The sequence below is a fragment of the Acartia tonsa genome, chromosome 11 (assembly GCF_053477335.1).
Source record: "Acartia tonsa isolate MP-2025a chromosome 11, ASM5347733v1, whole genome shotgun sequence".
In the NCBI taxonomy this organism is placed as follows: Eukaryota; Metazoa; Arthropoda; class Copepoda; order Calanoida; family Acartiidae; genus Acartia; species Acartia tonsa.
Genome location: NC_137270.1, coordinates 37,189,388 through 37,215,273, shown reverse-complemented (window position 1 = coordinate 37,215,273; position 25,886 = coordinate 37,189,388). Strand labels below are relative to the sequence as shown.

Here is a 25,886-nt window from a genome sequence, read left to right as displayed (position 1 = left end):
TTTCTAGAACATAAACACTAGGATTAAAAGCATTGTTAAAAGCGAAGATTTTTTATAATTAAGGTAGGTATGTAAGTTCGTCCGTCCGTCCGGGACAGTTAGCTCTTTTCGTTAATGTAGACATGTCGGAATTGTCTTATCGATTTCAAACTTTGCATTATGATTTCTTTAACACTTAGGTACCATTTAGGAAGTGTAGCAGCTCTACAGTCTTTATCAGAAAGTCCATTTAAAACATGCCGATTAAAATATAGTACAATGTTATAAACATTATCCTGTATTTAAGAAATTTACTTACAATTTTGTTTCGATTTATACATTTATATTCTGCTTATACAATTTTGACATTTCAAATGTTAATGTTCGTTTTTTCTACCATTTCAGGGCTTTTTATGGATGTTGTCATCCTTGTTATTCTATGTATTTACGTTCGTCGTAAGTCTAGAAATCTTAAGTTAACTTGATTAGAAAGCTTGTCCTATGTTATTTTCATTTTAATTCAGAATCAGCTCCTTGATAAATAGTGATAATTCGTTAAATGGCTTCGCATTAGTGAAATTTAAATTTACATCCTTGTTACATTATTACTAGGATATAATAAGTATATCACAACAACTAATAAATTATTGTTTATTTGCTAGATGGCTTCACTAAAATAAATTTTTCAATTTTGGTTATATTGTGACTTTATCCTAAGTATAACTTGTATAACAGACAGACATCCTGTAACTTTTATAAAAGGATTTGTTTTTTTTGTTAAAATCTTATATAATGGAGCCGTAGCGGAACTGCATATAAAACGGCGGCTTTACACCGCTTGTTGTTGCTGTACTAATTTTTATCTCAACCAAGAATAATATTTATTTTTAGGATGGCTTCGAAACCGATTAATATCCGCTGGATTAGAACCAGACAATTTTAAATTTTTTTCTTTTGATATCTGCGAAAAGCTTTCTACGATTAATGATATGATAAATAACTATTAATATATAATTCTCTAATTTCGCTATTTATTTAAGGAGCCTTTGGTTGGGAGTAGACCAACGTGGAGTGCACTTACTAGAAGCAAGAACTAGAAACGTTCTGACAAGCTATGAATATGATACTGTTATAGACTATACACCTAGCATTAACCATCTGCTATTAATCACAGGTATGAATACTTTTAGACACAAATGAGCTCAGTTACTATGGATATTGGACTGTAAATTATCAGGGAGGGAGGGGACATTGAGTTGTTTATTACACTAGTTCCCCTAATAACATTTCTCATTCGTTGTCTCTTTTACTTTTACTTAATTTTGATTGTTTAAGTTCATAACGTTTCAACAACTAAATGTAAGCTTCAGAATGGTGGCTTTGTTTATCATGATTGAACATATATTATACATCAATTTATCATCCATTGTCTTATCCCTTTAGATCTCTGGGAACTTGTTGTATAGTTGAGTGAATAGATGCAAAAAAAAGTGCAAATGTTAATTTCCTCTCCGCCGAAATGATAAAAACCTATGTGTTGTCAATTTTTTTACTTTATTTGCAATGTCATAAAAAATAGGATTTGTGAGCTCTATCCCCATAGAGGGGTCATTAGAGAAGAAACACTAATATAGCATATTGATATGACGACCTTTATCAAGGATTATCGATAATACTACGTATTTAGAAAGAAGTTTTCCAAGTTGCATATGAAATGATTTAAACAGGGATGAATTAAAGCAGAGGATTATTTCACTAACATTTTAATTCAACCCAAGTATGACAAGATTTATTGTTTTCTGGTGGTCCTATGATCCTTAATCTTTTCGAAGTACCAGAAATGTAGGAAAAAATCCCATACTTAATACATCCCTGTTCAAAGTATTGTAATATCATCGACAAAACTTGTAGAGTAGCAGAAATAATAAACAAATATTGCATGATTAACCAAATCTATTATTAAACACAAGATTATAAATTTGGAAAAAGGCGTTGGTCGAGTAGCACGTCTTCGTCCGCAGCTTCATCGTCACCGAACACGAAGTGGACGTCCGGATCAAAGACTCTCGGGTTGCGGGTATCCATGACTGTGCTGCGTTGAATAGAAAAAGCCTTGGCCAACTTCAATTTGTGAGAATCGCTGACTCGTCTGTAGTGTTGGGCTGACTCGAGGCTGCGCCAGCGGCCCTTGTCGCGGACGTCCGCGTCGGACAATCCGCTGGCAAAGGCCGCGGAAGTACCGCCAATCTTGGCGGACTTCCCAGACACAACCCCGGAGAAGCCGATCTTCTTGGCCAACGCTTTGATGTTGGTGACTAACGTGTTCTGAGAGACAGCGTGTCGGCCGTCGGGAATGAGTACCCGGGTGATTTTAGCCATTCTTAATCTTGGGAAGAGAAAATTGAGGTCCTCTATTTTATTATCTCGAAAATAATAAGCAGTCCTGGCATAGTACAGTTTGAATAATGTATAAGGGCAAGCTGCGCCGCCTTCTTTGACGATGTGAGCCGTGCTGCCAATGTGGAGTTGGTCATTTTTCATCGAACGGAAAAGGATTTCGATGGCAGGGACGCCGTCCAGTTCGACTAATTTCAAGTCACAAGCCCTCAGCTTTCTCGCATCGCTTATGCGGCTGAGGGTATAGAACTGCAACAGGAGAAGTATTACCGTGCGAAAATTTCGTAGAGGGATCCTGTCCAATTCTTGCGTGGTTCTTGGCCAGCAGGGAATGACCCATTCAATCGTTCTTCTGATGATATAGCCTGGCAACTGTTGAACGCGGGGGCGGCGTTTCCTGCGCGAAGCGGCTAAGCGCACGACGCCCTGGTATACGCGGTCCGTGGCGAGAGACCAGATTTCTGCGGACAATCCCATAGCTGCCAAATAGGCGTATATGGCCCCCTTCACGGCAGACGTGTATCCAAAGGGTCTCTCGTCCTGATATACCTTCATTAGGAAGCTCATGACGGCGGCTTCGTCCAAATCGAGTGGTTCCAGGCCTTGTTCTGCGATGAACGACGTCAGATCCTTGATGATCCTGTTGTGGCTCTTTCTGGTGCCTTCGGCCCTAGCGGCGCCGGCTAACCTGAAAACAGAATGGGAGGTAGAATGTAATCAGTTTTTGTAAAAAGTGAATGGCTAGGATCGCTTATGGGATTGTAATTTTTTAAATGGTAAGAAACGCTGTAACTAAAATTGTGGTGCGACAATAACGTGCATATGGTTTAATGTTGTCGGTAAAGGCGAACGATAATAAAAAATGACTGGCCGAAAAGTTAGAGCGAAAATAAAAAACGGCCTGTACCTTGCTTGTAATTCCTTCTTTCCGGCCAAGCCTAATTCTTGAAGAGCAGTCATTGTTCGGACCGGTTTCGAAGCGCTTGGAATTTGTGTGTGGCTGGAACCTGAGACTTTTTTCTGAAGCAGCCGAGAATATCTGCCTTTATCAGTGGGTACATTTTTAGTTTTTGCGGCTAGACCCATTTTCTGAAAAAAGAAAATTAAATGCATATATATGAATATATGAAAGATAACAAAAGATAAAAAGACCCAAACGAAAAAGAAATATTCGTGGAAATAAAACCGAGTATTAATTACGTAATTTAGTAAAGAAAAATAATGGTTATAATAGCTAAAAAGAAATAAAAAAGCGTCAAATAATCTATGCAGAAACGTAAAGATTTGACCGATAAAGGTCGTTTGGAAGAAAAGTAAAAATAATGTAAAAATTCGTATGATTCTAATTAGGAATTATAACCAGTGAAGTACTGTTATTTTAAAAGTAAAAGAATGGCAGTGAAACGTTGAAAATTACGGGCCTGTCGAAAAACTCGGGGTGTATATACGCGGCCTGAAACGGCTGGGTCGAAATAAAACTTAAAGAAACATAATATTCTTATAAACATTAAACAGAGATATAACACTGGCATATAGAAAATATCAGTCTCGAAAAAAGGGGCCATGGACAGCAAAGCTGTATATAACTGGGTATTTCCGAAAAAAACCGTATGGCAAATGAAAAATAAATAAACTGGTCGAGAATAATATCCTGTACAGTAACTGGCATAGTATGTGAATATAAAAATAACACAAATAAAAATTAGAATCATAGGAGAATAACGGAATTAAGCACGCGGAGAAGAAGCTCGTAGAATAAGAATAAAACAAAAAACTTATATGTAGCAAAATATAGAATGTAAATTGCTAAAGTATCACAGAAACAAACCAGCGTGATTTTCCGTTACTAGCCTATGAAATATATTAATCCACTATTACTAACATGGCCAAAGTGGCGAATTTAGTGGATCCGTTAAACATACATGAATCTGACTTAGAAATAAAAGAAGCGTCAAAAATAAAATGGGATTTTATACAAGGCTTAAACTGGTCTTTCTCCAAAAAGTCCGCAAAGAAAGCGTGTGACCTCCAATAAGGTACAACTATTATAGATGTAAGACCTGAGAGTTTAGTTAGCACGCGCCAAGCTCTAGAAATACAACTAATAGGAGGACAAACATATAAAATATCACTAATGTTGATTGTCTGGTTAAAGAAATTGACGCCTGCTGTATTAGTTTCAGGTAACTTGCTAAAGTAACGAGCACACTTTGTATTGCTTTGTGACGCAAAGGCGTCAAGCGTCGGTGTCAGGCCAAATTTTGACAGGACTTGAGCATAAGAAGCGTCGTCCAGAGACCACTCGTCGGTGTTAGACTTCTTGGAGCCCATGTCCGCGATAGATAGATTGTCGTCGGACCGTTCAGACCAGAAGCAGAAAATCCGTACGTCTGAAAAAACAGAAATAATTATAATATAGAAAAATAGGGTTAAAGATAGCTAGGAGAAAACTCGAATATTGTGTCTGACTTAGAAGAATCTAAATTTAATAATAGCCTATTTATATATTAATGTAAAAAACCGCTAGAAAAGACGAACACGGGAGCGCGCCTAGAAAAAGATGTGAATCTTACCCCATTTGTGTTGGAGCTCAAAGATTTTTAAAACCATTCCTTGGAGCTGGCGCACTCTGGACCCGCGTCTCATGATATGGCACAAGGACTGGGAGTCTGTTAACCATAGGATTAAACGTCCTTTGTTGTTTCTTAGAAAATCCTCGTTGACGGTAAGCAGCTTGTATATAGCGCTTAACTCGCGTAGAGTCGAGGACGCTTGCGCTTCGTTGTCGTTGAACGGAAACTCCGCGACAATTTGAAAAGTGTCTGCTTGAAAGATATATGCAGATTTGTCGCTAGCGTCGCTAACCATGGTTATGAGCTCTCTGGCATCGTTGTTAGGATCCCAGTTCTCTAGTAGATAGGTCTTGTGGGCAGGTTTTACGATGGTGGTATGTTTGGACTCGTATCTGATAGGTTTGCCGTTATATGAATTCAAGTAAATCTTGCACAAAGACAATTCTTCGATCATTCTGGGGGAGACATTCATAACGGCGTTCCACCCTGACGCAATGACGACTTTTCCCAGCTGGTGTTGTGACTCTCTGGAAACAATTTTCAGTATTTCTCCGTGGGATTGTAGTAAGTGGGCGTTGGTACCAAGCAGGCTGGCTGTTTGCCGACACGGAATAGCTGTGCCGGATTGTCCTGCTGAAACAATGTCGTCGATATCGGATAAGAGCTTGGATATCTTGCGGGCAGGTGCCCAAATTCTCATGCTGAGAGTGTCAATGACAAAGCCTAGGTATCTGACTCTTTGTGAAGGTAGCACTGTCTTGTCCTCGGCGATCTCCCACGCACTGCATGACATCACGAAAAAAGTGTATTGCAGGTATTTCGAGCAACGTCTTATCGACACACCGATGTTGCCGCCGTCGTCGACATACCAAGACACATCCACACTCACTGAGTGTAGATGTATCTCGATAGGTCGGAGCAAGCTGGCCATGATTGCTGTCGCATTGCAGTACCCAAAGGGTACTACAATGAAACAGTAATGCTCGACGATGCCGGCAACATTGGTGATTGAAAAACCGAAGTATCTCCACGCTTCCTCATGTAAGGAAACGTGGAGATACATCGCTCTAATGTCGTGCGTTGCAATGAAACTGCCCCTCTCGATCCTAAACAAATATAAACTGAAAATCATAAGGAACAGGTTCATTGCAACGCACGACATGTCTGTACGAATATTCGAGTTAAAAATATGGGTAAACGAATACAAAAGATTGCGAATGACGTCGGCCGGACTAAGCCTTATATAAAAAGACAGCTGTGTAAAATACCCGGTTGCCCGAAAAAATTTGTAACACACCTGGGTAAAAATGTCGACAGGTCGCTGAGAGGACACGATTTTGTTTCCACATACAAGTTTGTGCTCCTGCTTAGATCTATGCAGAGACGTTTCTTGTGTTGGCCTGTAAAATTAAATAAGGATATAACGAAAGTAGTGAAACCTGGAACAATTGTGAAGCAACCCTATAGATGAAAGTTAAGGAGCGTCAAACGATGTCGGATAGCAATAAAGGCGCTTAAAAGAATGAAATTTAGACGGAGCCGGAAAAAGGTAGTTGTAATTGTGAAAATAGCTGTTATTTGTTCGTGTAATTTTAAATAAAAACCGATTTAGAGGAAAAAATCATTTATGCTTACTAAAGCTATAGTCTTGCTAAGAAAAACCGTACGGGCGGAAATATAGGATTAATCTGTACTAAAAAAGTACCTGTCATAACGTCATATTTCGAGGCGACAGATAAGGGAGCGTTGACTGTGGCAGGTTCGGATAGTTTCATCACATATCCTTTCTCTAGCCATTCCTGCACAGTATCCCTGACGAAAGGCATCTCGGACGCTGCTGACTTATTGTTGGCCATGGACGATGGAGGTGGTGGAGAATGTTTCCATCGGGGCATATAGCCGTGTTTTAGGATGGAGAGGACTTCATTGTTGGCTGACAAAATGGTTTTGTAAAATTCGACGGCTTGAGGCTGGCCGATGCCCCTGGGAAGAGGGGAAAACCCTTTGTCTGTGATTTCTTTAATTTTCGCGTCTATGAAATCCTCGAAATCTTGATCGGAATGGTCTTGAATGACGTCGGGCGCTGTAGAAGTGGTAGCAGAACTAGGGAGAACCTGATCGGAGTCTGAAATAGTAGACGGTTTCTGTGTCTGGGCAAGAAGTGAACTGGACTGAAATCTTTTTTCGGCTTTGGCCGAGTGAGAGAAGGAAGTACTTGGTGGGGTGGCCAACGGTATAAATGGTGGTTCGGATAAAGTTTTATTTTCAAAATTGTTTGTTGCAGGCTGAATTTGTAAAATGGCAGAGATTTCCTGGCGAGAATCAGCGTGAACGGGAGGAGAGATTTTGTTTTGGTTTGTAGCAGAAAATGAGGTGGAAGGCTTAGAAATTTGTTCGGAAGGCTGAACTAGTCATTTTTTATCCGACCGGGGCTTGGCGGCACGCTCCTCCTTTATTCTGTGGCGGCACCTCTCGATCGTATGCGAAGTTTCTTGACAATAGTCACAATAGAACTTCTTGTATTGACGTTTACCGTTGCCTTTGCCTTTGAAGTTGGAGTTACTGGTAGACTGTTTGCTTCTTTTTTCTTCTTCTTCCCTCTCTTTTGACTCCTATAAATATGAATAATAGCGTTAAATGCATATAATCGCCGCCAAGGAAGAATATAAAAAGAGAGGAAAAGGAAGGAGAGGGTGTGACAAAATCGTAATTCCTGTGTTGACAACAAAAGACACTGTAAGAAAAAATGATAGGCATGAATTCTTTACGCGACTATCTAGTTTGGAAATTGATCCAGATGCATGAAAGAAAAGGCTTAGCTAATATAAAACGAAAGAATGAGAAGGCTTAGCTAGTAGAAAGTAAAAAAATTATTGTAGCCGTACTAAAAAGATAAACGGACGCGTGGCCCAGGGCGCGAAAAATCGGAAATAAAAATTATTAAGTTTAACCGAACAAAATTGATAGTCAGGCAAAAGATATTTCTTGTTTGAGGAAAAAATTTTTTGCGTGGCGTGACCTATGGTCTGCGGGCAAAGATAAAAAATTTTTTAAGATACCTTGCAGAGTGACTCCCAAAGCTTAATCTCTTTGCTGTTCATTTGCATTCCTCCAAAACCAGCTTGGCTTGCAAATTGTGTTGCCGTAGAGAATCTTGCGTTTGGCTGGAACATGATGTTCATGTTTCGTTGTAGCTTGCGCAAAGCATCTATCGCGTTTAAGGAATCATCGAGAGCTGAATGAATTTCAGGCCTCATTTTGACAGGGGCCATCAGAGAATATAGGCGTCGAGCATTTTCTTGTAATGCTTGCTCAATATTTAAAGACTCGACGAGACAGGATTGCAAAAACACTAGTTCACTCCGGCCTGCGACGGGTAAATTGTGATACATCCCGTATTTACTAATCCTTTCCTGTTGAAGCCCCTGCAGCGATAAAATATGTCTTATATACAATAACATAAAAAAGGCTTAGGCGTTAGGTAAAAACAGAATAAGTTAAATATAAACGCCTGTCAAAATAAAGTACATAAACTTTCGTTAACAAGAAATTAAAACCGACGCGAATCTGACATGTATGAGATGTAAGAAAAATTATTTAAAATCGTACCTATGTAAAAGCCTTTGCTTAAAATAGGACTTGTAGGGAGCAAAGGGGCCGACCACGAAAGAAAGAGGCTGCCCTATAGTATTATACTTATAAAAATTAGTGTAGAAGTAAGAAAGGAAATAAAAATCCGAAGAGAAATATTTTATACAAACATATTTTCCCTGGTAAGAAATGGTGCAAAAATCCGGGGCACGATATTTAACCAGCGAACCTTGAATATTTCGCATGCGGGGACAACCCATCATCACGTATGCTGGATCATATCTGGCGTTGTACTGTGGGTGGATTTGATTGGATCTAGCCTTTGTGCCAGGTTCGAACTGTGGCCGGCGATTAAAATAGTCCTGGGAGTCCTCTTCTGAATCGGATGCATCCCTCAGCCAGGGCTTGGTTGCCATCTTGGACGCGGGTGCCGCCGTCTCTTTCCGCAGAGATGTCGGCTGGGCGGCGCCGCCCCAGTCAATTGTCTCGTCCGAAGACTCGACATCTTTCTCAGAGTCATCCTCAGATTCGGGAGGGATAAATTCTTGTCTCCTTTTCTTGTTGGGTACATAAGCTTGTTCCTCGGCTTTCCGTTTAGAAGTGGAGGGATCATTAGATGCAGCCATCTTCTGTATTAATTCTTGGATAGAATCCATTTGTGCCTGTAGCATCTGGATCTTGTCCTCGTCTGGAGCAGATGTGGCTGACGGCTTTTCCCCGTTGGCTTTAGGCTTCTTGGAAGCATTGGATTTATGTGAACGCCTAGACGATTCTGACTCACGCCTAGATCTTTTCTTTGGAGGAGTTTTCTCCGGGGATCTTGATTTGCGTGGATTGGCTGGGGGGGTGTCAGAAGGATTCTGAGTCGTAGCCGTGCCGTTATTACCGCCGTTCCCCGTCGGATCATTGATATTGGCGGGAATCTCTAAAAAGAAATATAAATAGATTAGAGAAATCATAGATATCCAGCAGACAGGAAAAATATTTCTTAACCTACTGCAAATTAAAAATATCTTAAACCTTGCAAAGGAGAAACGTGTGTAACATCTCACCCTGAGGGTTTGAAATCCTAGCCGGATTGACTGGCTGTACCGCCGAAAAAAGGGTGAATAAAAATGTAAACCGTAAAATATCTGTTCGAAAAAATGAAAAAACAGAACATTAAATAGCTGGCGCCGCCAACAAATGAAAGCTTGCTCATTGGGGGCGTATATAATATATTATAAAAAACTATCTATGATTTTAACGACGTAAAAAGAACTAAAATAAAGAGTTCTATATAAAATGGCTTTAAAATATCTTGTATACACGTGGCCGTAGCAAAAACTTATGGAAATTCTGTAAAGCTAGCGCGGTCGTGCGATAAGAAAATGAGACGGCCCGATAAAAAATAGAAGAAGATTAAAGGGCGTATGTAAAAATTCTTTAAATTCTTTTAAAAAATTGGAAAAATAACTCCGACTAAAAGTAGCAACATTGAAACATTTACAGTAAAAGTCGTGTTAACAGAAATAACATACCAGAAATCGAAACAGAAAACTGGCAATAATTAAAGGATTTTTTAGACAAGCTGAGCCATAAATCCTTGGCTGAAAGATAAAATAAGAAAAATATTTTACCCATATTGCGAAGAGCATTCAGAGCGGCGTCTGTTACGTCGTCATTCTCGGTCTCTCCTTGATCCAAAAAGTTGGCAGGCAGTTGGGGATCAGCCATAGTCAATTACAATCCGAAAGTATGAATTAATTCTGAAATAAAAGACATAAAAACAAGGCGAATGACGTAAAAAAGGCGCTGAGCGTAAAAAAGAATAATTGTATTGAATAAAAAACTACGTCTGTTAGAATACTGGCTAAAAACATGCCAACAAAGTAAAATAAAGAATTCTTTATATAGTGCTGTTAGCCAAAAGAAATCGTGGGCGAATGTGTAAGCGCCTCTGAAGGGGCGATTATGTTACTAAGTCTGTATATTAAGCCCCGATAGCTGGGGAAAAAATTTTTTAAAATCGAAAACGCGGCATTCTTTCTTAACTGCGTTTCGAATAAAAAAGCACGTGGAAAATTCCAATATGGTCGAAAAAACATTTGTAAATCTATAGCATAAATAATTCTTAATTTTAGTTGTTTAATATATAAATAAGAAAGAATAAAATGATGGTTCGACGTAATTTGCAAACGTTTTATTTAAAAAACGTGTGGAATAAAAAGCCGCGTAAATTCGAAGGAGATATTACCACGTGGTATAATATTATAACTTGACGTAAATTAAAACCAAGCGTGGAAAAAGGCTTAAAAATAACAAAGAAGGAATTATGTAGCTAGTAGGGAGGGTGGGAAGGCAAATAAAAAACGTTTTCATTATAAAAAACCGCCGAATATTCTGGCTGAAATCGTTATATCACATGCACTGGATATAATCTACATAAACATGACAAAAATAGGACGTCATAACAAACGTTATAAAGGAATAGTCATATCCTTTACTATAACATATTAACTTAATTACATAAAAACTGGAATTCGCGATTTAATTGTCGCCGAAAGGCCATATCGCTTGTAGAGCAGTTATGCGTTCACTAGTTCTTCAAATGTATGACTAAGCGAGTCCGAGAGATGTATGTAAGTGGGTGTGTGTGTGTGTATGTGTGTGTGTGTGAGTGTCCGTGCGAGAGTATGTGTGTGTTCCCCCCCTTCCCTTCAGTTGAGTGTCCCGTGGCCTTAATTCACAACCCTCGCTCTGTGCTTTCCCGCGGATATGTAATCAGTAAACCGACCCTCTGTGATGTACGTCTGTCCGTAGAGTATATGTGTGCGTGTGTATATGTAAGTCCGTGGGCGCTCACTCCGTCTCCTCGAGTGTATTTTCCCCTCGTCCCCTTTGTGCCAAGGTGTGGGGGGAACGCAAAGTAAATTGCCTTCCCTAAGGGAGAATATGAAGCCTTCCCCTAGGGGTATAATAATCCTCTCTCCCGTTACGAAAAACGGAGAGAGAAAATGTCCGGTTTCGTGTATGAACGTAATAAATTCAATCTTCGGACTCTCGGACGTTACCGTCCGGAATATATAGTATTTTTTACCGAACTGCAGAAAACTGCGCATCCTCTTAATTAAATAATTGAAGAGGGAAACAAATGGACTTAATGGACCTTAACAGGGTTGTGCCATAGATCAAACTGCGGTATAACCGCGCTTCCTCTAATGATTGTAAGTAGAGGGGATGTCATAACAAATCAGTAATTTTTTACTTTATTTGCAATGTCATAAAAAATAGGATTTGTGAGCTCTATCCCCATAGAGGGGTCATTAGAGAAGAAACACTAATATAGCATATTGATATGACGACCTTTATCAAGGATTATCGATAATACTACGTATTTAGAAAGAAGTTTTCCAAGTTGCATATGAAATGATTTAAACAGGGATGAATTAAAGCAGAGGATTATTTCACTAACATTTTAATTCAACCCAAGTATGACAAGATTTATTGTTTTCTGGTGGTCCTATGATCCTTAATCTTTTCGAAGTACCGCCCCGAAAAATTGTGACAGTCCTCTGGGGGGGGGGGATCTTAATGCTCGAACCGACCACCTGGGAAAACAAAAAATCTCAAAAATCAAATAAAAAACGTTTTCATTATAAAAGACCGCCGAATATTCTGGCTGAAATCGTTATATCACATGCACTGGATATAATCTACATAAACATGACAAAAATAGGACGTCATAACAAACGTTATAAAGGAATAGTCATATCCTTTACTATAACATATTAACTTAATTACATAAAAACTGGAATTCGCGATTTAATTGTCGCCGAAAGGCCATATCGCTTGTAGAGCAGTTATGCGTTCACTAGTTCTTCAAATGTATGACTAAGCGAGTCCGAGAGATGTATGTAAGTGGGTGTGTGTGTGTGTATGTGTGTGTGTGTGAGTGTCCGTGCGAGAGTATGTGTGTGTTCCCCCCCTTCCCTTCAGTTGAGTGTCCCGTGGCCTTAATTCACAACCCTCGCTCTGTGCTTTCCCGCGGATATGTAATCAGTAAACCGACCCTCTGTGATGTACGTCTGTCCGTAGAGTATATGTGTGCGTGTGTATATGTAAGTCCGTGGGCGCTCACTCCGTCTCCTCGAGTGTATTTTCCCCTCGTCCCCTTTGTGCCAAGGTGTGGGGGGAACGCAAAGTAAATTGCCTTCCCTAAGGGAGAATATGAAGCCTTCCCCTAGGGGTATAATAATCCTCTCTCCCGTTACGAAAAACGGAGAGAGAAAATGTCCGGTTTCGTGTATGAACGTAATAAATTCAATCTTCGGACTCTCGGACGTTACCGTCCGGAATATATAGTATTTTTTACCGAACTGCAGAAAACTGCGCATCCTCTTAATTAAATAATTGAAGAGGGAAACAAATGGACTTAATGGACCTTAACAGGGTTGTGCCATAGATCAAACTGCGGTATAACCGCGCTTCCTCTAATGATTGTAAGTAGAGGGGATGTCATAACAAATCAGTAATTTTTTACTTTATTTGCAATGTCATAAAAAATAGGATTTGTGAGCTCTATCCCCATAGAGGGGTCATTAGAGAAGAAACACTAATATAGCATATTGATATGACGACCTTTATCAAGGATTATCGATAATACTACGTATTTAGAAAGAAGTTTTCCAAGTTGCATATGAAATGATTTAAACAGGGATGAATTAAAGCAGAGGATTATTTCACTAACATTTTAATTCAACCCAAGTATGACAAGATTTATTGTTTTCTGGTGGTCCTATGATCCTTAATCTTTTCGAAGTACCGCCCCGAAAAATTGTGACAGTCCTCTGGGGGGGGGGGATCTTAATGCTCGAACCGACCACCTGGGAAAACAAAAAATCTCAAAAATCAAATAAAAAACGTTTTCATTATAAAAGACCGCCGAATATTCTGGCTGAAATCGTTATATCACATGCACTGGATATAATCTACATAAACATGACAAAAATAGGACGTCATAACAAACGTTATAAAGGAATAGTCATATCCTTTACTATAACATATTAACTTAATTACATAAAAACTGGAATTCGCGATTTAATTGTCGCCGAAAGGCCATATCGCTTGTAGAGCAGTTATGCGTTCACTAGTTCTTCAAATGTATGACTAAGCGAGTCCGAGAGATGTATGTAAGTGGGTGTGTGTGTGTGTATGTGTGTGTGTGTGAGTGTCCGTGCGAGAGTATGTGTGTGTTCCCCCCCTTCCCTTCAGTTGAGTGTCCCGTGGCCTTAATTCACAACCCTCGCTCTGTGCTTTCCCGCGGATATGTAATCAGTAAACCGACCCTCTGTGATGTACGTCTGTCCGTAGAGTATATGTGTGCGTGTGTATATGTAAGTCCGTGGGCGCTCACTCCGTCTCCTCGAGTGTATTTTCCCCTCGTCCCCTTTGTGCCAAGGTGTGGGGGGAACGCAAAGTAAATTGCCTTCCCTAAGGGAGAATATGAAGCCTTCCCCTAGGGGTATAATAATCCTCTCTCCCGTTACGAAAAACGGAGAGAGAAAATGTCCGGTTTCGTGTATGAACGTAATAAATTCAATCTTCGGACTCTCGGACGTTACCGTCCGGAATATATAGTATTTTTTACCGAACTGCAGAAAACTGCGCATCCTCTTAATTAAATAATTGAAGAGGGAAACAAATGGACTTAATGGACCTTAACAGGGTTGTGCCATAGATCAAACTGCGGTATAACCGCGCTTCCTCTAATGATTGTAAGTAGAGGGGATGTCATAACAAATCAGTAATCTGTAAACAACTTCAAAACATTGCACATTGGGGCATATCAGCCAAAAAGGGGATTTAATTATTTAGAGCCCGAATTTCTTGTTCAAAATGTCAAATTAGAATGTTTGAGGTCAGGGAATGCATTTCTTAACTTATCAGAGTAGTATGAAAATTTTTCAGTAGCGCAGCTACTCTATCACTAGCTTTATGGGCCCTTTAAAGTGTATCTATGTCAATTGTAGTCCGATTTTAGTGTTCAAAGTGTCAAATTAGGGGTTGTTTGGGCCTGGGAATTCATTTCGGTAGAAGGGGAGGGGATGGTGTAAAGGGGGTGGATGGGAAATCCTTATTTTAGTCAGCTACAAGTTTGTTCAGTGATAATTAATCCATTATAAATGTAGGCATGATTGACATCAATTTTTATAAACTAATATCTATATTTATAATGAAATTATGATTCTTGTTTACTGTTTATCTGTATATTAACCCTTAACAGTTAGGGGGAGGGGGTCGTTTCCCCCCCCCCCCTCCTCCCCTCCGTTTTTTTCTATCATATTTTCTGTGTGTGAAGATAGAGGGCTATAAATGAGTGACTTCTTAACTATGGCTTAACTATAACTGAGAGTTGGAATTTTTGAATATCTCCAGCCTGGCGGGCACTGCATGCCAGCAAACCTGACAGGTTCATCCAGATAAAAAGCAAAACATTTTTTCTGACTTAAACAAAGCCTTTTATCTTACTAAAATATCATAAACCCCTATGTAAAATATAGGTATTCAAGTCAATTTTAGGTTCCAGGTATGATCTTGAAGGTCCTGATCCTCCAGGTCTCTAGAAATCTTTAAAAGCCTCCTGTGACCGCAGTTTTTGACTTAGAGACTTCAAATTTTAAATTTAAGCTTTTCTTGTATGTCTACATAACGTATTAAAATTTCCTAAAGATCCGCCGCCGTTTTCCCGCCACCCGCCGACTGCGGCGCCTGGCAACTGCCAGGTACAGCTGCAGCCGCCAAAATTTATGTTTTGAGATTAATAATATAAAATTTACATAAAGATAAACATTTTCTGAAAAAAATTGTATTTGTAGCTTCAAAAAAAAGAAAATAACAGCTTTTTGAAATTTTTAAGTAAAAAAGGACCTAAAAACAAAGGTTGTTGAATAAAAGAGCGAAGTAAGCGAAAATTGACTTTAAATCACTTGTAGTCGGAAATTCATTATCAATCAGGGGACCTGCAAAAAGAACCCCCTCCCTCCCCCCCGACCGATAAATGTGCGACAAGGGGCCCAACTGTTAAGGGTTAATTAACAAACAGGGATCTAAGGGAAAAAACAATGACCGATTAATATATGTATCATTGTATATTGTATATACCTACTACATAATATTGATACATCAAATTATATTACAAAATTGATTACTGTAGATGACAATTAGTGATTAAAATATTTCAACACTCTACTTAATGAACCAAGCAATAAAAAATCAATAAAACTTCCTAAAGTTTTTAGGCCAAAAAATATAAAAATTTTATTTTAAAACTTTGGGGACTAGTGTAATAAACAGCCCAATGTCCCCTCCCTTCCTAAATAAAACTGCAGATTTTAAAATGAAGACCAAGTAATTACATAATTTAAAAACAAAGCATTACCAATAGACAGACACATAACACTTGCTAATTCAAATTTCAATTAATTATAAGAACACCACGTTATTTGGATATTAACTTAGCCTTTAGGACATTTGGCTGTTTATAACACTAGTCGCCAAAGATTTACAGTTGTGTGTTAAAATGTTTTGAATACTAATTTTTATCTATACAAGAGGTAATTTTGTGTTTTATAATTGGGAATGTACATCAATTATATTGACCTTTGTCTTATCCCTTTAGATCATTGATAATGGTAATAATCCTTAGAAACAATTATTTAGTTACATTAAAACTTCGAACATAAAGAGGTGTTGATTTAGGCTTAGCCCCTCCCTAAGTGCAATCCCCACCATTTAGTGCAATATCTATCATCTATCCATCTATCTAGTGTGGTAAATTGCAAAATCCATCTATCTATCAATCTATCTATCCATCTATCTATTCATTTATATATCTATCTATCTATCCATTTATTTATCCATCTATCAATCCATCTATCTATCTATCCATCTATCCATCATCCAACTATCTATCTATCTCAACCTCTAAGGAAAACAATAAGGATGATACAATTCATAAGTAACGAAGCACAAAAAATCTACTGTGATAAATTGCGAATATGGTCCATTAAAGAGCAAAGGCTTAAATTTAATAGTAAATTACATACTGAATAGCTTTTATAGTGTTTCCAATTTATCTAAACACTCTAAAATAATAGACATAATATACGTGGATATTATAACTGGGTAAATTTTGTTGTCAATTTAGGTTGCTAATTTAGTCCTCATTTATTGGTCAGTTCTTACGTCCAGTATGAGGGGAGGGGATATCGTTATATTAGCATGCTGGAAAGACCATTTCATTTTAGTTGGGGAAAATATGGTGCAACATGCAAGTAATTATATATCCCTTATTAAAATTCTAATTTCGGGTTGTTACAATATTGACAGGAAGAATTATCTAATAAATTAGCGCAGCAATATCAAACTTGAAAAAAACCATATATTTTAGAGGTAAAATAAAGCAGGGATTTAATGAAATAAAACAACTATGTTATTAAATTTTGACTTTAAAAGCGCCTTTAAAAGCATTTTCTTACAAAGTTTTTGTGCACCCACCTTCAGAAAACAGGCAAAAAACCCCTACGGGGGCGCGGGGGGGTAAATGAAACCAGTACTGGCGATTATAATATGTCTTTTGGTAATCAAATATCGCTTTTTTAGCCGGTGGCACCCGGTGAAAACATGTTTCCTGATACTGTCTACTTAAATGTTGATTTTAAAACAAACAAAAATAAACTAAAATCTTGACTTCAACTAGAATTATTTAGGACTAATATCTTTAATTTGTGTTTTTTTCTTTTATATTGTCAAAATACATGTAATATATGACTCACCAGAAGTTATTTTGTCTAATTACGTTGATTCTAAGAGATTTTATAATACTTTTAAAATTGTTGGTGAAACACAAAATATATGCCTTTTTCTGTAAGAAAATTTTTGCATTTCTTGACTTTCAGGCTTTAGAAAGCTTACTTAAAAAGCGTATTTTTACGATTCCTTTGAAATCTGATGTACATTGGGTATGATAATGCTCATAGAAGGATTAAAACTTGATTTGGGGGTGGTGAATTGATGCCCCTTGTTGCCCCTATGTGCATTGTGTATGTTTTTGACTAGGAATAGTTAAGTTTTAAATTGAATAGACGATTCATTCATTTATAATTAAATATTCATATTTGGCTAGTTTTAAACATACAAGAATCTCACGATTTAGTAAAAGAATTCTTAGCTTTTCATTAAACTGCACTGTACTTTTGGGATGTACTGTACGTCAATTTATTATCCATTTTTTAATTCCTTTAAATCCCTTAAATTAAACTTTTTGGGGTACCTAGCTAATTTTTAAAAAGTCTCCGTGAATACAAACTTACCCTACTGTTTTAGCACATAGAAAACTTTTTTTATTTTAGGAAATGACAAGAAACAAAGTAAAGTAATATTAAATACAACACAAGCGTTCCAAATAGCCAACCTTATCAGAGAATATAACCAGGTATAATGGCTTCTAGAATTATGAGAAAAGGGACTGTGTACGAACGAGAGCAAGTGACTTTTAAGTACCTTCCAGCAGCGAAACTATGTAATTTTTTATTGAATTTAACTAGGTTTATGTTTAATATAGGAAATTATATCGACTAAAAAAATAAAGTTCACCATAATTTTTTTTATAGATACTCACAGTATATTCACACAAAAATACGCTGCTGGAATTGTGCTTAAAATCCTTTGCTCTTGTTCGTGCATAGTCCCCTTTTCAATTTTTTTTCTTTTAATTAAATCTTGTATATATTATCGACATCGAATGCTTGTTTAAGGGAAACCGGAAAAGTTATATTTTTGGATATTTAAATGTTTGAAAATAAAGAATGAAATTTCCTTTTAAATAGTGCGATGAAAAGAGTTGTTTTTATCATTATAGTCGCTTGATGTCTACCTAGATTTGGGCATTAGAAAAATATCTCGTATCGTACTTTTTTGTCATTTCTCACAATACGATTTATCCACCCAGTTACAAATAATCTTAAACTTTCACAGTTTTCCTGAAAATGGCACAGTCTTGACATTTGGGAGATCTTGATGTACACACAGTCAACTTCAAAACGATACAAATATTTTTTATGCATTTTTGTAAAAAAAAAAGGCATCTAGTGTTCACTTCTTCCACTAATTCAAACAAATATTCAATGCTTTATTGTCATTTCTCTGGCAATGGGGACTTCTTTTATGATGTTACCCAAAATGTGTGTGTGAGTTCGTTACGTTTCTAAGGTTTGTATGTCTTTATGTAAAAGGACAGTAATCTTTTTTTTTTCAAATCAAAAAGGCATCAGTTTTCACGAAAACTATTCTTGTTTTATTTCAGGTTGTTGTGAGCAACAGGTTCCCAGTTCCAGACTCTGCAATGCCGGACCAATAACATGGCAAGAAAATGTTAATGGGAGTTAGTAATTACCATTAACAACACACACGCATACAACTTGCTGAGTAGCTTCGCTACCAAAAAAGAAAAAAAATGAATTTACAATACTCTAAAATGCTCTACGGATTACTTTGATGAAATACATACCTACATATTATGCCGAAAAATAAACCCAATTAAAAACTGAAAAATTTTAAAAATATTTGTCTGTTGAAATGGTGAATAGAAAACTAATTAAAAATATTGTAATCATGTCTTCTCACATAAATATAAAAAAATTTCCAACGAATTAGGTTTAAAATCCTTTCATATCTTTTAATAAGAACAAGATTTTACATTTCTTAAGAATAAAAAAAAACTTTGTTAAACCATTGTAAAATAAGATCTTAATGTGTAGTTCGATTTAGAATTGATAAAGGTATTTGAAATAAGTAATATTACTTTATAGCTTCTTTAAAAGCAATTTTTACATATTTGAAATGTTCAAAAGTTAATGCCCTGTTGGAAATTTAGATCTTGAATGAATCAATCTTAAAAGGAATTAAATATGTCATGCCTCTAACTTTTCCCAGAGTCAAATTACATAAATTTTTCATTTTTCATTAAAACTGTTCTAAATCATAAATCTGTTGAAGGGGACTATGCATGAATGAGAGCAAGTGATTTTTAGTACCTTCTAGCAAAGAAGCGAAGTATTTTCTTTCAGAATATACTTTTTTCTTTTAATCATTGCTTTATTAACGAAAAAAATAATGTTACAAACCTTAAGTCGAAAAAAGTGAAAAGTTTTTAAAAACTATTATTTCTCATCTCTTGCTCTTGTTCATGTATAGTTCCCTTTAGTTGGCGAAAAATATGGTGTTAAAAGGCTTAAAAAACAAGAAACTCAATCTCCAAAAAGTGTAATTATCTACCCGAGTGCAATTTAGAAATGTTAACAAGCGATGCAATTAATACTGAGTGACGTTTTTAGCAGGAAGAGGACGTTGGCATATTAATTATTTTCCATTGTTCTTTTCCTGCAACTTTTGTTTGGCATATTGACACGATTTGATATCTTTATATTTGTGTAATTATCAATAATAGAATTTTTAATACGAGCATTATTTAAAATATACATTTAGTGACATTGACATTGAGCGATTTTAGCCATTTCATGTTTTTATTTTCTTCTGAAAAAGTTTTTTTTGGAATAAAGGGAATTTGGTATGGGTAAAATCGTTTAATTTCTGTCACTAATATTTTATACTCGAACCTTGTTACCCCATCATAATCAACTTTTAAAGAAAAAAAAATATTTGCTTCATACATTTTTTTAAAGCTTTTTTAAACCATTTTTTAAAAAAATGCTTGGATGACTAGAATAGTGCTTTAAAAGATAATAAGAGTTGCAATATAAAGTTTTAAAGCAATCAAACAATTCTATCTCTTAAAAAAAAAAATTTAAACTGCCAAAACTGTGAATTGTAAAATAATCTTTAGATTAAAAAGTTTGTAAGACTTGAAATGAAATTGCCTTTAATTTTCAATTTTCTGTAATCTATATACTAATTAATTCATTGATTTTTAATAAAATAACCTTTTTTTGCAAGTAAAACGCTTATTGCCCTACCCCCTAAAAAAACACCTTTAATTAACTTTAATTAATTCAAGAATGTTTACGGCAAAACGACTAGCCACCTTGCTTATACATCATATTAGAACCGGGAAGGTTAATAAGTCCCACAAATAATAATATCCTTAATAACCAAGAAATAAATATCCAAAGAGGGCGTGCAATAGAGAAAAAGCGCTCAAAGGAACTTTCTGTTAAATGACCAATTCGCTGCCTGGTTAGAAAATGGAGGTTGGGTGCGGTGTTCACCACATTCTTAGAATTTCTTAACCAAAAATAGCTCAACATTTTTATGAATATGTAGATTTAATATAAAATTTTAAAAGGTTAGATAGTACAAAAAATTCCATCAAAATTAAAACGTGCTGCATTTTAATTTTATTCATGTGACACGGGAATAATTTTTATTAAGAAATTATTTCAGTATGATCATGCATATATTCCTGAAGTAGAGTAAATGCTCAAATAAACTCTAGTTTAAGGGAATATAAGAACCATTCCTGTGCTACTTATAGTATAGGAACTATGTGGTAAAATGTGCCAACTGACTTAAAACTTTTCATCCTTTCTCACTTTTTTCAACGTATCTCCTAAACTATAAAAAGCACAAAAATGATACTTATATTTCCAAATACTAGAGTTTATGATGATTTTAACGGTATGCAAATCATTTTTCTACTTTTAACTATTAACACAAGCCGCGCAGGTTGAATTTTTAAAATGTTCGCATTTTTGCGCACATATGTATTTACTTATTTTTGGACCTTATTTGAGCATTTGATTTATTTCAGTAATATATGATCATATTTAGATTGTTACCCAATTTTATAACTTCATCCTATCAATGAAATATAATCAAATTTAAATTAACGTGAGTAAAATATTCAAAATGCTTGCTTTTGTAATAGAATTATAATGAGCTAAATATTTAAAACTTTTGCTAATTAATAATACATTTTTAAGATTTTGAAACCATTTTTAATTTTTCAACTTTGTACTTAATAAAGTAATTTAAAAACAGTTAAATCATTGTAGTATTATAGTCATAAGACTGTTAGAAATTAATTGTCATTTTTATAAATAAAATCTAAAATTTTTGTAAAACAAGGATGACAACATCCATAAAAGCGAAGCACTGAAACGTTAGGACAAACGGACATTAACACTTGCATAATGTCTAAACTGAATTATCAGAATATAAAAGTATAAGAGTCGAAGCAAAATTGTAAGTAAATTTGTTGAAAAACTTCTTGATACAGGATAATGTTTATTGAGTTTATGGACATACTTACATTTTTAGGATTTGATTATAGAGTTGCTTCGCTTAAAATATTGTTCTTTGTTGTCCCAGGAATCAATATACCAAAAATCAGATCAAACGGATAATTAGATTACATAAAAATTTGCTGTTAAAAAATTAGAAAAATCAACATGTTTTAAATGGACGTACGGACATTCTGGTAATGATTATAGAGTTGCTACGCTTTCTAAATCGTACCTAACTACTACAGGAATAATCATGCAAAGTTTGAAATCGATAGGACAATTCTAACATGCCTAAATTAACGAATAAAAGCTATCTATCTCGGACGGACGGACGGACGGACCGACCCTAATTATAGAAAAGCTTCGCTTTTAAAAATCTTGGAAATCTGTTTTTCTCCTTTTTAAACATTTTTAAGCATAAGAAATTATTTTTAATTTTTTACGAAACAGTATTCAAAATTTCATGTTTTAAGATATTATATTCTGTTTTAAGCGTTTTATACACATTTGATTGTACTTATTAAAGAAATATTAATAGATTTTTAGAACTAACATAAAAAGAAACATTATGCATTATATTTTTAAACCCTAAGTACTTGAGTTCGATCTCCTTAATCATTAATATAATCAATGCATCACTTGTCAAGCAATTTTTGACTTAATAAAATCAAAATTAGATTTTTTGCCTTTTTTAGTTTAACATAAAAGCTTAAAATTGACTCTTGCCTGGTTATTAGTTTTGATCTCAAAATTATTTTTTGTTGGTTATTTTTTTATGTATTTTTTTGTATGTTTTATTTGACTACCTAGCATGTTATTGTATTTTAAATTTTCTATGTGATTTTAACTTAAAATCCCTGTATTTAAAAAGCAAGCTTTTAATTTAAAATCAAAAGCACAAAATTGTTTTACAAATAATCGAATATTACGTGATACATTTTTTGGATTTTTATCATTATTTTTAATCTTATTTTCTGACATTAGTATAGTATATAAAATGTAGATATACTTTTAGTTTTCAACCATGTTGTAACTTTTTAATTTCATTAATCGATTTCTACATTTTATTCTAGATAAAACTAGATATTATATCAAAACACAAAAATGTTTCCCTAAAAATGATAAAATCTTGTGTATTATAATCTATTGTAAATAAACCTATTTTTATTAAGTTTTTTTTTCAATTATTATTAACTATTGTATTTTTAGTCATTTTGAATATTTTGTATAGTGTTTTTTTTTCATAGCTTCATCTTATTATGATTTTTTGACAACAGGGTTAATAATAGTAATTTACTTAATTATACGATTTTTCACTAAAATCTGACTTAAATAATTATGTTATGTAATTTTTATCTCGTTTTGTTCTGGTATTATTTAATATAGATAAATAAAAAATGCTTATCCTATATTTTTTATTATTATTTAATAATTTGGATACATTTTGACAACCCACCTTCTTTGGTATACTGTCCGTTTGTAACAGGAACTAAATGACAAGGATGACAAAATCCATAAAAAGCGAAGCTCTGATACGGTAGGACAAACGAGCATTAACTCTTGGACCGGTTGAGTCATGCAGGGGTGTCCAGTCTAACCAACAATTCTATAAAAAAAATCACGAAACCTTATGGGGTATCTGGTGATATAGTTTGTTTTTGTCATGTAAGTGAAGAGGTGTGGGAAAAAAAGGGGAAGGGGGTTGTGGGGAAATTTTTCTTTAGAGTTGTTTGTCAGAATATCATTCCCTTGTCCCTGGGTAGTGTCAGAATATCATTCCCTTGTCCCTGGGTAGAGTGTCAGAATATCATTCCCTTGTCCCTGGGTAGAGTGTCAGAATATAATTCCCTTGTCCCTGGGTAGAGTGTCAGAATATCATTCCGTTGTCCCTGGGTAGAGTGTCAGAATACCATTCCCTTGTCCCTGGGTAGAGTGTCAGAATACCATTCCCTTGTCCCTGGGTAGAGTGTCAGAATACCATTCCCTTGTCCCTGGGTAGAGTGTCAGAATACCATTCCCTTGTCCCTGGGTAGAGTGTCAGAATACCATTCCCTTGTCCCTGGGTAGAGTGTCAGAATATCATTCCCTTGTCCCTGGGTAGAGTGTCAGAATATCGTTCCCTTGTCCCTGGGTAGAGTGTCAGAATATCATTCCCTTGTCCCTGGGTAGAGTGTCAGAATACCATTCCCTTGTCCCTGGGTAGAGTGTCAGAATACCATTCCCTTGTCCCTGGGTAGAGTGTCAGAATACCATTCCCTTGTCCCTGGGTAGAGTGTCAGAATACCATTCCCTTGTCCCTGGGTAGAGTGTCAGAACTAAATAAGCAAAATATAAATGTGCAAATTTTGACAAAATTGTACATAAATATATTGCAAAAATTCTTAAATACAGAATACTGCTTAAGGACATACTTACATTTTTAGGACTTGATAATAGGGATGCTTCGCTCGTATTTTTGTACCTTGTTGTAATAGGAATCAGTACTACGAAAATCAGTTCGTTCATCCAGAGGATGAGGTAAAGGGCGGACGCGTTATTTTAGCCCGCTGCGTGTTTCACTTTATTTGAGAACATGAAAATGCCCTCTAAAGTTTATGAGCTACCTACAGGATAATTTGTCACATAATTCTTTGAGGAGAATATTATTTATCGCTCATTATACTTTCCCTGGCAATTAAGGAGGGGATAACATGTAAATAAACACAAAACGCTTTTCGTAAGATGTTTTTCAACCAATAAAAAAAAGGCAATTTCCCATTACTTTGGTTTGGAACTCTCAAATGGTCTGTATAAATATCTAGAGATAGGGGACAATGGGCACTAGTCCACAAAATGTTTAATAACGTTTTCTTATCCGTTGGTCCAAAACTTTGGGTAACAAAATTGTGGATGTACATCAATTTATCTGCCATTGTCTTATCCTTTTTGATCCTTGATAAGTAAATTCAAGTGCAACTTGAATCATTTCATTCAAAAAATCAACAAGGATGACAACATCCATAAAGATTTAAAGAGAATTTGTTAAAATCAAGAATACATTTATTTGAGAAAATCAACACGAAACGTTAATTTATTTTGTATGGTGACTGACAGACCGACGGTCAAAGTAAATTACATACTGGATGCTCAGAACAATGGAAAAAAATTGTTTTGTTACTGTCATCCCAAAACAGTTTGAAAATCGAACCTTAAACACCAAAGATATGGGGAAATATGAAAATAGCCAAAAACCAGCCAGTCTAACATATTTTCTTTAGGTAAGGTTAAAAATAGTTCATGGGCTTGATAAGGGGGAGGGGGGCAATTTGATCCTTTTATGGTTAAGAGCAATTTTATATAAAAAAAGACGTCAATAAACATGTTTTTCAAACATTATTTTTATCCTATCATGTTTATTCAATTTTTAATGGTTCGAGGATTTCTTTTAAAAGAACAAGAGAAAAAAAAGATTAAAAGTATCTGAATGTAATTTAGTTTCTGTGGATATTTCCTTTACAATCTCACAAACGGCTTGGCCGATTAAGTTTTCCATTGCAAGAAATGCGATTTTAGGTCTTTTCTATCACCCCCATTTCAATATCGAAAACTGTAAAAATGAATAATTAAAATTAGGTTTTCGGTGCACTTCGCACGTTACTAATCCCTCCGGGTCCTCCTAGTAGATTTTATGATAAGTCTCAGATCTGAAATTTGCGTCATCCTTCCCACATGACCGAGAGAAATGGCATTATTTGGTCAACTATTAAAATAAAATCCTTGGACGTCTATTTCAGTCATTGCCATGCCACTTACATTTAATGCCACTTTGACGATATAAACCTTTAAAATATAACGTCAACACAATACTTCCTTGTATTCGTAGGATCATGGAAAGAAAACGAAGTAGCGGGTTTCGTCGTATTTTGACAGTAGCTTTTGATAGGTTATTTTAGGTTAGGTAAATGTTAATGATTGCCCCAGTAGGGTTGGGAAATTAGCCCCTCAGGAGAAATAGGAGAAAAGCTCCTGTGAAAATGCGATGAAACCCGCTACTTCTTTTTCTTTCCAGGATCTAATTCGCGTT

At 35.8% G+C, this 25,886-nt stretch overlaps 5 protein-coding genes across 5 annotated transcripts in view; 1 reads left to right on the top strand and 4 right to left on the bottom strand.

Moving 5' to 3' along the window:
• The window catches only part of LOC145331773 (pleckstrin homology domain-containing family H member 1-like), a 35,288-nt gene extending 15,727 nt beyond the window's left edge, over positions 1-19,561 (top strand). The window contains exons 13-15 of the mRNA XM_080176611.1: positions 1,020-1,153; positions 17,933-18,015; positions 18,886-19,561. Of these exons, the coding sequence (XP_080032737.1) occupies positions 1,020-1,153; positions 17,933-18,015; positions 18,886-18,939 (271 nt within the window). The 3' untranslated portion in view covers positions 18,940-19,561. The remainder of the gene's footprint in view (positions 1-1,019; positions 1,154-17,932; positions 18,016-18,885) is intronic.
• Positions 1,522-4,004, bottom strand: LOC145332199 (uncharacterized). The gene is made up of 2 exons (XM_080177159.1): positions 3,284-4,004; positions 1,522-3,064 (listed from the first exon to the last, which is right to left on the bottom strand). The coding sequence occupies exons 1-2, from the start codon at positions 3,487-3,489 to the stop codon at positions 1,951-1,953; spliced, it is 1,320 nt and encodes a 439-aa protein (XP_080033285.1). The 5' UTR covers positions 3,490-4,004; the 3' UTR covers positions 1,522-1,950.
• On the bottom strand, positions 4,142-6,849 carry LOC145331766 (uncharacterized). The gene is made up of 4 exons (XM_080176607.1): positions 6,655-6,849; positions 6,247-6,349; positions 4,950-6,055; positions 4,142-4,766 (listed from the first exon to the last, which is right to left on the bottom strand). The coding sequence occupies exons 1-4, from the start codon at positions 6,842-6,844 to the stop codon at positions 4,240-4,242; spliced, it is 1,926 nt and encodes a 641-aa protein (XP_080032733.1). The 5' UTR covers positions 6,845-6,849; the 3' UTR covers positions 4,142-4,239.
• On the bottom strand, positions 7,361-8,410 carry LOC145331768 (uncharacterized). Its single transcript, XM_080176609.1, has 2 exons — positions 8,009-8,410; positions 7,361-7,561 (listed from the first exon to the last, which is right to left on the bottom strand). Exons 1-2 carry the CDS (start codon positions 8,408-8,410, stop codon positions 7,361-7,363), a joined length of 603 nt encoding a protein of 200 aa, XP_080032735.1.
• On the bottom strand, positions 8,528-10,285 carry LOC145331767 (uncharacterized). The gene is made up of 2 exons (XM_080176608.1): positions 10,160-10,285; positions 8,528-9,465 (listed from the first exon to the last, which is right to left on the bottom strand). The coding sequence occupies exons 1-2, from the start codon at positions 10,254-10,256 to the stop codon at positions 8,543-8,545; spliced, it is 1,020 nt and encodes a 339-aa protein (XP_080032734.1). The 5' UTR covers positions 10,257-10,285; the 3' UTR covers positions 8,528-8,542.
• Positions 19,562-25,886: the final 6,325 nt, after the last annotated feature.

Excerpts from the sequence above, each read along its gene's own strand:
- LOC145331767 (XM_080176608.1), bottom strand. The coding sequence starts at position 10,256 with ATGGCTGATCCCCAACTGCCTGCCAACTTTTTGGATCAAGGAGAGACC. Across the intron at positions 9,466-10,159 it reads GAATGCTCTTCGCAATATGG|AGATTCCCGCCAATATCAAT; the intron begins GTAAAATATTTT and ends ATTTCTTTTTAG.
- LOC145331768 (XM_080176609.1), bottom strand. The coding sequence starts at position 8,410 with ATGTTATTGTATATAAGACATATTTTATCGCTGCAGGGGCTTCAACAG. Across the intron at positions 7,562-8,008 it reads TTTGGGAGTCACTCTGCAAG|GAGTCAAAAGAGAGGGAAGA; the intron begins GTATCTTAAAAA and ends TCATATTTATAG.
- LOC145331766 (XM_080176607.1), bottom strand. The coding sequence starts at position 6,844 with ATGCCCCGATGGAAACATTCTCCACCACCTCCATCGTCCATGGCCAAC. Across the intron at positions 6,056-6,246 it reads CTGTCGACATTTTTACCCAG|GATCGAGAGGGGCAGTTTCA; the intron begins GTGTGTTACAAA and ends ATATTTGTTTAG. Across the intron at positions 4,767-4,949 it reads TGAGCTCCAACACAAATGGG|ACGTACGGATTTTCTGCTTC; the intron begins GTAAGATTCACA and ends CTGTTTTTTCAG.
- LOC145332199 (XM_080177159.1), bottom strand. The coding sequence starts at position 3,489 with ATGCATTTAATTTTCTTTTTTCAGAAAATGGGTCTAGCCGCAAAAACT. Across the intron at positions 3,065-3,283 it reads AAGAAGGAATTACAAGCAAG|GTTAGCCGGCGCCGCTAGGG; the intron begins GTACAGGCCGTT and ends TTCTGTTTTCAG.